Source organism: Liolophura sinensis, chromosome 11 (assembly GCF_032854445.1).
Source record: "Liolophura sinensis isolate JHLJ2023 chromosome 11, CUHK_Ljap_v2, whole genome shotgun sequence".
Lineage (NCBI taxonomy): Eukaryota > Metazoa > Mollusca > Polyplacophora > Chitonida > Chitonidae > Liolophura > Liolophura sinensis.
This window is the reverse complement of record NC_088305.1, coordinates 7605171-7616155: the sequence shown is the minus strand read 5'-3', so window position 1 is coordinate 7616155 and position 10985 is coordinate 7605171. Positions and strand designations below refer to the sequence as shown.

At 39.4% G+C, this 10985-nt stretch overlaps 1 protein-coding gene across 1 annotated transcript; it reads left to right on the top strand.

Annotated features, from left to right (window-relative positions):
• Positions 1–311: 311 nt before the first annotated feature.
• Positions 312–9479, top strand: LOC135477676 (fibrinogen C domain-containing protein 1-like). The gene is made up of 5 exons (XM_064757862.1): positions 312–471; positions 2590–2747; positions 3215–3311; positions 7080–7244; positions 8047–9479. Exons 1-5 carry the CDS (start codon positions 333–335, stop codon positions 8310–8312), a joined length of 825 nt encoding a protein of 274 aa, XP_064613932.1. The 5' UTR covers positions 312–332; the 3' UTR covers positions 8313–9479.
• Positions 9480–10985: the final 1506 nt, after the last annotated feature.

The window sequence follows — 10985 nt, the reverse complement described above, 5'->3', positions numbered from 1 at the left end:
AATAACACAATACATTCTAGTATAACTCAGACAACAAGCTTTCTGGTTAAATTAACAGATTTTTTGGAGTGCATGTTCATTTATTTGGATGGTTTTACTGTGACACTCACACTCGCACAGAGATTTAAGGTTTGCAAGCTTTGCTTACCATTTTATTGAGTAGGACAAATATATAACACAATGGCCGACAAAAAGACAGAGGTCTTCACCCGAAAAAAAAACTCAGTGGCATTCGGCGCAGCTGCTGCTGAAGTGCTGTTCCGCTGGCAGAAAGGCACTTTAATCCTAGTTATTCTGCTCGTAGTTTAACATTTTAGCTTGTAACAAGAGAAATGAGGATGTCATCCTTTGGATGTGTGGTACTGGTAGCCATGCTGGTGTGTCACCAAATGTCATGTATTCATGAGTCTTACATGGGGTATTTAGATCGGTATGATGTCAAACCTTTGGAGAAGACATTTAACGTGACAGGTCAGTTTTGTACTAACGTGTTTAGGTTTCTTTCACTTCGGTGAGAGTGTCGTAGTGTGTTGTGTTTGGCTGTAGACGAAACTGCAGATGAAATATACAGCTTGATGAAGATGACGTACATAAACCCGTGTATACTTTGTTGGCTCTGTAGGTCTGGGTTTCAAGGGAAGAAGATGACAGCTGTTAGATGTACATGAACAACTGTTAACAGCTAGTGAATACTGTCTGTGCTAACGGAGAAAGGATGTATATTTTAAGCCCTGGACATGCCACTGAGCATTTACTACGTCTTTGCCGTACGTGGGAAGGTCAGGCAGCAACTTGCGGATGGTGGTGGGTTTCCCCCGGGCTCTACCCGGTCTCCCCCCACCCTCAACCCCATCATAATGCTGGCCGTCGTCGCATGAGTGAAATATTCTTGAGTACGGCGTAAAACACCAATCAAATAAATAAATAAATAAATACTACGTCCTTGACCACAATTTTACATAACCTTAAAATATCCACGTGGTCTGAATCACAGGTGTATCAGTGAGTATCGTGTCTATGGGAACAACTAACATCAAGTATCCGTCTTAAAATTGAAATAAAGGACACAGGAAGAGTTCTGGTTTGAAAAGTGACAAGTGCTGTACAATTGCTTTAAACCATGTACATACGAAGGCTTTTACATGTCAAAAGTGTACATCCAAAAAATGCTTTCCGTTTACATGAAACACACATACATACAACAAACTGACAATTATAAGCAATAATTAAGATAGACACAGAACAACAGACACGCTATGTTAATAATGGCAGCTGTACAACCAGCATTCAGTGGAAAGGGAAACAAAGTATTCAGAAACTCTTTAATAGCACAAGCCTAAAGTTAGCCATAAAGCACAATCAGGCTGAATCAGGTCTAAACGGATATGTTTATTAACACAAGTAAACCTATATTTGAAAGCATTATTATCAGTATGCGACTGTCCTATAACCGCAGCCAGTCTAAATAACTGATGTTACTGGCGGTCGAGTTCACTGCACAAATAGGACAAGCTCTATTACATATGGCGCGCTCACAGGATGGGATGTAAGGTATCGATTGTCGCTCTATCACATACCGGACGCACACAGGATGTCAGCGTGCCGGATGTAATAGAGCGACAATCGATACGACACATCCCATCCTGCTGGATATAAGATGACATCCCATCTTGATGTATGATTGTCGATCTATTACATACGGCGCGTTCACAGGATGGGATTTGAGATTGTCGCCCTGTTCCAGATGGCGCATTCACAGGATAGGGTGTGTGGTATCGTTTGTCGCTCTATTACATACGCAGCGTTCACAGGATGGGATGTGTCCTATAGATTGTCGCTCTATTACATACGCCGCCTTCACAGGATGGGATGTGTGAAACAGATTTTCGCTCTGTTGCGTCTGGCAAGCTGACATGATGGAATGTGTTGCATCAGTTTTCGCTCTGTTACAAACGGCACCCTCACAGGATGGGGTGTGTGGTATCAATTGTCGCTGTCTTACATACGGCGCGTTCACAGGATGGGATGAGTGGTACCGATTGTCGCTCTGTTACATACGATGTGTTCACAGGATGGGATGAGTGGTACCGATTGTCGCTCTGTTACATACGATGTGTTCACAGGATGGGATGTGTCGTGTCGATTGTCGAATTAGACGAGTCCATAAGAAAATAGGACAAGCTCTGTTACATAAGCCAAGTTCACAGGATGAGATGTGTGGAATTCTCTACACCACATTGTCATATTTGTTGCTTTGAAATCACGTTTGTCCTGGTCGATGCGACAAATCTCACCCTTGTGATTGCGGTTTTATGATTTATTTATCTGTTTATTTATATATGCATTTGATTGTTGTTTAACGTCATACACAAGACTTTTTTAACTTACAGAATTGCGGTCAGTGTCATAGGTGGAGTCATCCACCGACCTTCGCCAATTGTACAGACATGTAAACTGTACTCTTGAAAGACAAGTGGAGCCATCCATTAGAGGGAAGTTTCTGCCTAATGTCAGCCGATCATTTAGCATGGAAACGATTATGAAAAATATGTTTTCTGACATAATGTATTGTTGGATTACTTGTTGTAGACGGCGGCATCTTTAGTGACTGTTTATATCCCTCTGACTGTAAAGCCATTCAGGACTGTGACAAGGCCAAGAGCGGCGTGTACCGAGTGTTTCCGTTCGGAGTCGGAAACGGGTTCCTTGTGTACTGTGACATGACGACAGACGGCGGTGGGTGGCTGGTGAGTTTTTAGAGTGATTTTATCTAGAAATTTATATTTCCGTGAATATTCTTGGCTTCCATATTTTATCCGATATTCTTGTGAAAAAGAAGAAGCGTAGGTGGCTACGTTTCCACAGGACACTTCAGGGCCTTGTCTAATGATGTTACATATAGGCCTACGAATCCCGATTCAGCCATTTTGATTGTGCTTTCTAACTCTCCAAACCCATTTATTTTAAAACAAGCTCATAGTTAAAAGCCGTGATCAAATGTTTCATCTTGACCGAAAGCCAATTCTGTGATATCATTATTATTTGCAAGCTACCATTATATGTAGCTTGCAAATAGGTATTTCTTTGAAATATTTCGGTTCGGTTTCTTTCACGCTGAAAACCCTCCTGAGAGCAGCCCATTAGGCTTTAACGATAATCTGATAGAATCCTAAGCTTTATTTGCATCGAAACGTTATTTTTTTGATGTCCTTAGGTGTTTCAACGACGACAAGATGGTACTGTGGACTTTTACAGGAATTGGCAAAGTTATAAAAACGGTTTCGGCAATCTGTATGGAGAATTCTGGTTGGGTGGGTAAAAGTTACATTCCAATAGATATTCTGTGAAAATCTGTGTCATTTTAATGGTACTGTATCCTAAATGTGACAGCAACACAGTATTTTGAGTAATTACTGTATCCTAAATATGACGGCAACACAGCATGTTGAGTAATTATTGTATCCTAAATGTGACAGCAACACAGCAGTTTGAGTAATTATTGTATCCTAAATGTGACAGCAACACAGTATTTTGAGTAATTATTGTATGCTAAATGTGACGGCAACACAGCATGTTGAGTAATTATTGTATCCTAAATGTGACAGCAACACAGCAGTTTGAGTAATTATTGTATCCTAAATGTGACAGCAACACAGTATTTTGAGTAATTATTGTATCCTAAATGTGACAGCAACACAGTATTTTGAGTAATTATTGTATCCTAAATGTGACAGCAACACAGTATTTTGAGTAATTATTGTATCCTAAATGTGACAGCAACACAGTATTTTGAGTAATTATTGTATCCTAAATGTGACAGCAACACAGTATTTTGAGTAATTATTGTATCCTAAATGTGACAGCAACACAGTATTTTGAGTAATTATTGTATCCTAAATGTGACAGCAACACAGTATTTTGAGTAATTACTGTATCCTAAATGTGACAGGAACACAGCATTTTGAGTAATTATTGTATCCTAAATGTGACAGGAACACAGCATTTTGAGTAATTATTGTATCCTAAATGTGACGGCAAACACAGCATTTTGAGTAACTGTACACCAGTGACGTCTAATAAGTTACAGTTAACATCACCGCATTGGTTTTACCAATAATTTTGCTTATGTGATGGTGCTAGGGGCGTGGAATTTGCTACTGTTTAAGCATTCGTATGAACAGTAATAATCAAAGCCTAACCGGGTTGTGAAGAGGCTGTATTCCACTGGTTAGATATGCCCATTTGCCAGCTATCACACTGTCGTCGCTGCCCTGGTATTACTATCTTTGCTGAACGTTTTTAGTGGTATTTAATCCTTCTTACTCTGTTGGTAATGCTGTTTCCTGAGAAACGTCGTTTCATAGTTGATTATTTACCACATCAAAGAAGTAATTTAACGAGAAGCTTTGTTAAATCTAGCAAAATGACATATTTGATTGGTGTTGTCTGATGATGTCTTAATTCAGCTTACCTCCGGGCTAGGGGATTGGAATTCATCGTGTTGAATTAAATCTCCACTTTGAGTATATGAACAATTGCAATCAAAGAGCATATCAAATGCATATTATGTTTTTGACATATTATATTCGCATGGCACACGATTTCAATACTGCTTTCACCCATTCGCCAACAACATTTCTTGCGTCTTTCCAACATCATTGAAAACTTTTGTCTGCTCATCTTTGTATGATTCCGTCCTAATTACATAATTTAGTACATTATATTCTTTGGTGGTTCGTGTTACACGTCGTTGAGGGAAGTGACCTTGCCATAATATTGACCTTGAACTTCCATATTAGTTGACGACTGCTATACAAATGTCTGTTTCGACGCTAAGACTACTAACATTGTGTGATGGGTCGCTAGGCTATCAGCTTTTACTGGGCAACTATGGAGAGGGCCCGGATTCACGAAGCAATCTAAGACTTAGTAAAAAACTTTAACCATTAAATTAGGTATGTTTTTTTCTGTTATATTAGCTCGAATTTGTTATATATTACCTTATCCAGAGATTACGTTGCTAAGAAATATTTTGACCTTGTTACATAAGAAATAACAATTTGAAAGGGGTTTGAAAATTTGACTTCAGTCTAAGATCTCGGGGCCTGGTTGTACCGGTGTCACCAATCCCTTAATGCATTGATGAGGTGTCATGCCTGGTGTTTGCAACAAGATGGATAACTTAGGAGGCACTCGTTACCTGTAGGTTTTTGCTGCTTTTAATTAGTTTCCTGCGAACGGATGATGTTTCAAGAATTAATGGATTCTTAAATTTATTGTTCTTTATTGTCAAAAAAGGACAAAAGCGCTTGACTACATATCACAGCTATCAAGGCATGCACTGAAGAAACATTTGATAAGGGCAGGATAAAAGTTCTGGCCTCGCTCATGTCGGCAGAAAAGACTGAATTTGAGGATGCTGACGCATCAGCGTCCTTTGTCCCCTCAGTGTATATATATTTATAATTGACAGTTGGCTTTATTTTCATCAAAACTTTACTTAATTATAGGAGGATTTGTGTTTTAATTATTCTGTTTACAAGGATCAAACGTTAATCTAGATTGTGGAAGAAGCCATGGAGGGACTCTGGAAAAGACCTATAACAGAGGCAGGGTTTGTTGGATGAGATATAGGCTTTGTAGCATATTGAAGGCTGAGTTTTATATGCAGGTTGTGTAATGAAGGCTGAGTTTTATATGCAGGTTCTGTAATGAAGGTTGAGTTTTATATGCTGCAGGTTGTGTAATGAAGGTTGAGTTTTATATGCTGCAGGTTGTGTAATGAAAGCTGAGTTTTATATGCAGGTTGTGTCATGAAGGCTGAGTTTTATATGCTGCAGGTTGTGTAATGAAGGTTGAGTTTTATATGCTGCAGGTTGTGTAATGAAAGCTGAGTTTTATATGCAGGTTGTGTCATGAAGGCTCAGTTTTATATGAAGATTTGTAATGAAAGCTGAATTTTATAAGCAGGTTATGTAATGAAGGGTGAGTTTTCTATGCAGGTTGTGTAATGAAGGGTGAGTTTTCTATGCAGGTTGTTGTGTAATGAAGGCTCGTTAGCCTCTATATATGTGTATACGTATAAACTCTCCACTGGTGAGGTTTTGAAAGCACCCAGACAGAGTCTAATACCATGGTGATGGACAAGATTGAACAGATTTAAGTACGATTACCTAGCGGAACCATAAAGGCTAGACCCATAGTCCAGTTTAAACCTCACCAATAATAGATAGAACATCCATGAAACTGATCGGTTATCTCTCTAATCGTTACTAGATAACGATCTTTAGTATGTCGCGTGTCTTTGTATTTTAAGCATTTTAAGTTGGGTGTATACAATATAATTTACCACCAAGTATACCAACTCCCACCCCAACACCTCTCACCTCTCCCACCCCAAATTTATTTTCTCCAACAATCCTCTATATTCCCCTGGAAAACGTAACTTCAGGGTCAATGTGAATTTTGCCTGCCGCAAAATCTAAAACAGATTTTTTTGGGGTGGGAGGGGGAACTTAAACCGGTTTTGTTGAAAATCTAAAGCCGATTTTGCTGCTAATCTAAAATCAATTTTGTCGAAAATATAAAGCCGTTTTTGTCGGAATTTTAAAACAATTTTTGTTGAAAATATTTCAATTTTACTGAGGCAAAGCTGAGCCTTCAGGAAATGGTATTCATATTTTCAACGCGGTAGAATTTTAAAAAAAAAGACCGATAAAAGAGAACAGCAATTTCTTGCTGATATGAATCAGTATGAGTGGTTTTAAAATACCATATTTCCAGGTTTATCTGCACCAGGTTCTCTTTATTGTTTATAACAACATAAATAAAATCGGACAAGGTGATACAAACTTGCCGGGTATACCTTGATGAAAGGCCTGTCTTTCATACCAATATCAGCATATGCTTGCTTTCGGAATTACCCAAGGTTAATCAAGTTTTAATGAAAAGAAATCCATACTGTTTAGCATAATGAGCATCTTGGAAACCTGCGTTTTTAATCGTTTTTATCGACAGGAAAAGGGCGGAAAACAAATAATGAATTCAAAAATATTTCTTTATTGACTTTCTCTTCTTAGGACTGGAGAAAATGCATCTCTTGACATCGCAGCGTCATTACAAATTGCTAATCAACCTTGAAGCCTTTAAGGGGGAGAGTGGAAAAGCTGCGTACAGCAGATTTCGTATATCGGGGGAGAAAGACAAGTTTCGGCTGATGGTGGGAGCCTATTCAGGCACAGCAGGTAGGATAATCACACAATTCCGTACATGGTATCATAGAGCCTGTTTCTTTCAGCTTGTCTCTTATATTCAGCCATCTGTAATATTACTCATACTGTGTACAAAAATTGTCTTCGTGGGTGACACGTAACACCATGATTTATTTATTTATTAATATGATTGGTGTTTTACGCCGCACACAAGAATATATCATCTATACGAGGGTGTCCATGATGTTGGGAGGAAACCGGCCAGAGCCCGAAGGAAACCTATAATCATCAGCAGACCTTCCCACGTATGAGAAAGCCAGCATGAGCTGGACTTCGTAACACTATAAACCCTATTCCTTGATATTCTGAAAAATAAAATAAGTGGAAAGAAATGCAGCTAGAAAGCGTTTTATCTAGTGTGACGTCATAATTATTCAGATATAATTAAGGGACATGCTAGATAATGAGCGGAGCCCAGTATGCTTTGACGGAGAGTGACAGTTCTGATTAAAACTATGTGTTGCACTCTTTTAAATGTCTCCTTTTCTGACACCGTCATGTTTGAACTTGTTTTCAAGTCATGGTATAATATAATCTTAATAGATGAAATAAATGAAACAAATGTAGTTATGTGATGTCAAGAGAATATGGTTTGATTTGAGTGATTCAGATCTTATTACGTTGAGTTTGGGTTGTTGTAATAAAACAGATTACTCTCCATGCCCCTTGTCTAATATGATAGCTCTGACTTAAATAATGGTGATATCACTCGAGACAGTGGTTTGACTTTCCACCATGTGTTTTATACTAAGTGTATCTTATATTAACGCTCCAGGCGATGCAATGACCTACCATGACGGCTACCAATTCAGCACCCCTGACAGCGACAACGACGGCAATGTAGGGGTCATCTGCACCGCCCGTGATCACGGTGCCTGGTGGTACGACGACTGCCAGAACAGTAACCTGAACGGGGAGTATGTCCACGCCGGCGGTACGCCAAGGTCCGCATATTCAGGAATAGCCGGATATACGTGGCTAATGGTGTATGGAAATGTGCAGTTCACAGAGATGAAGATTAGACCGGTGGGAAGTGCTTGACGTCATCGACACAGTTCTGGGGGCGCTACGCATAACTTACGTAGGGAATCTCTTTCTATCCTTGCGGTTTAAATGGTTATACAAACAAAGACTTCGTCGAGGAAGACATTCGTATAACAGGCGTTAAAAGGTCATGATAATCATAAAGTCAATTCTCAAGACATTTTGATAATATTGATAATATTAATTTATTTTTCTACAGGTTAAAGTGCTCCGATTTCCCCAACCGTGCCGTAAAGCGTCAACGTCACGCCCATTGTCCAGCATGTACTTTCAACATATCTGTGTGTAGAATTTGTGGTGTAACGTGCCACTTGCTGAGGGCAATTTTGGTAAATAGTGTGACTAAATTTACAGACGGCTGAAGTTCAAGTGAAAGACAGCACCTGACGAATGTTTATGTCCACTGAAAGGCTCCCAGTTAAAGTATCTTAAATCGGCATTAAAATTCTTTTTAGAATTGTTTTTAACCCAGAAAAAAAGTTTAGTGAGACTTCGTCCTGACACAGCTTCAGCGCCTCTCCATTATCGATAGCAAGGTGACGAAATATTTACTCTAGCTCTCTAAGGTCGAAGTTATTTTCCGCATTATAATCAAAGCAGCAGCCTATAACAGAAAAAAGTGGCAGGTGGACATACTGAAAGGATATCTCATCCACTGCTTGAAGTGTTGATACATGTACAGGAAGCCTGCTATATCATTTACAGGTTACGCAGGCTGCAGATGCTTGGCTGGGTATTCCTGGTTCAGGTTGTGACCTCTGGAAGGGTTGTGATGGTGATTTTGACCCCAATTAAATATTTACAAAATTTCAGTAGGATTATAATAATGAAGTCAAGGCAGCACCATGTAAATGTAACAAAGGTTTCACAAGCTTTCGATTTACCTGCCGTGGTCATTATCTTGACAACTTCATGTGGATCGAAAGTTTGTGAAAGCTTTGTTACATTTACGTGGTGATGGCTTGACTTCATTATTACTACTGAACCCACGTACAACTATGAGTCTTTAGCAGTAGACAATAGGATTGTTGTACAGCTAGTTTCAAGCTCAATTCTGAAACAAATGGAAATAAATCTAAGCACCACTGAGGCTGATCTAGGCATTCGACTGTCGTTGAATTTTATGCTTCAGTTTTGTTGTGGTGGCTTCTAAGACGAGAGCCGTGATGACCTAGTCATCGCGGACGTCAGAGAAAGCACCTCGTTTTAAACACGGCGTTTCAATAACTTTATAAAAGAAAACAGAAGGAAATTATCCCTTGTATACAAGAAAGACAAAGGAGCAAAATTTAAATTTTTTAATTCTCATAAACTCAAAGAAAAAATTTCTCATTCCCGTGAACCTTCGGCACCCCCAATGAATTTTTCACTGACTCTGATATTTGTTATTTAGAAATGGTTAAACGAACGACAATTATGTATTTGTATAATCTGAACAGAGTGTCTAAGTAGGCTCTACTGGGAAGATGCATGCGGTTTGGGAGACGGTACGCTACTGTATGACACTGTCGTTGTAAATCAACTAATTTTACGTCTGTGGTGGTTCGTAAATGATACAGACTTGTCTCACAACACTGTGAAATGGTCCCTCGGCTATTCGTAACTAAATCGTGGTAAACGATCTCAAAATGATGTCTTACCCAGTAGTTCTGTGCTATCATGTGCCACTTCATGGAGTGAATGGGTGAAAGCTGCGTCACATGTAAGGCCGCACAGTCTGATACCAACGTGCTTGATTGGATAACATTCTCAAGATGGCTGCCTCGATTCACGCCAGCCATTTGTGCAGTATTGAGAATGCTGCTTTTGATTGAAAAAATGTTTTAGCCAGGTGCTGTCTGGTCCTTTAAAATAAACAGCCTAAAGTCTAATCTGCATAATCAATGGCCTGGAAGTACATTGCAGTCGTGAACTTGATGGTCCGAGCAGAGCTAATACATTTCTGTTGTCGGATTAGTCACCCAACTGTGACCCTAGCGTTTTATCAACGATAATAACATACTGCTACTCTGGAGCCAATGCCATTATGTTCCTAATTGATAAAGTTTGATTATGACAGGACAGTTTACATGTGTGCTGACCATTCATCACTGCAGCAAGTCCCGTTATGCTTGTCTGAAAGCACTATGTAAATAATAGTGTGGAAATTGTATGGGGTAGTTTCAGGACGTGGCTATGGAATCAGTGTGGATTCACCTGGCGGGCGGAAAGTTGACGGGAAGAAGAACATTTGATGAAATGACACTAAAATTTGCGAGGTAGAAAAAGCTGCTTTTGGAAAGGAACTTGTTGGTTTACGCAGGAAGTCAGTTACACGTAAGCAGCCATTAGGTGTTGATCAACTGCGCAGAACAGAGCCCCCGCTTTTTCCACTTGGAGCAGCTCAGCTATGACAAGTGGGGTGTGGTGAACAACTTTCTATGTGATATATCCTTTAAAAACTCGAACTTAACTCAGATCAGATACAAAGACGTTTAATCACAACTCAAACAGAGCAGCAAACTCTTTTCCATTAGTGACTTTATGACTATTGTAAAAAAATCTGGATTTAAGTTACTTTTGACTCCTGAATTGATGTACTTTTGACTCTTGATTGGAAGCCCTTTTGGACTTTGATTGGATGTGCTTTAATCTAGATTGGAGGTGCTTTTGGCTCTTGATTGCATGTGC

What these genes read in the sequence shown, in the direction of transcription:
- LOC135477676 (XM_064757862.1), top strand. Translation starts at nt 333, where the DNA reads ATGAGGATGTCATCCTTTGGATGTGTGGTACTGGTAGCCATGCTGGTG. An exon ending in GTATGGAGAATTCTGGTTGG is followed by an intron (nt 3,312 to 7,079) that starts GTGGGTAAAAGT and finishes TTCTCTTCTTAG; the next exon opens with GACTGGAGAAAATGCATCTC. An exon ending in AGCCTATTCAGGCACAGCAG is followed by an intron (nt 7,245 to 8,046) that starts GTAGGATAATCA and finishes TTAACGCTCCAG; the next exon opens with GCGATGCAATGACCTACCAT.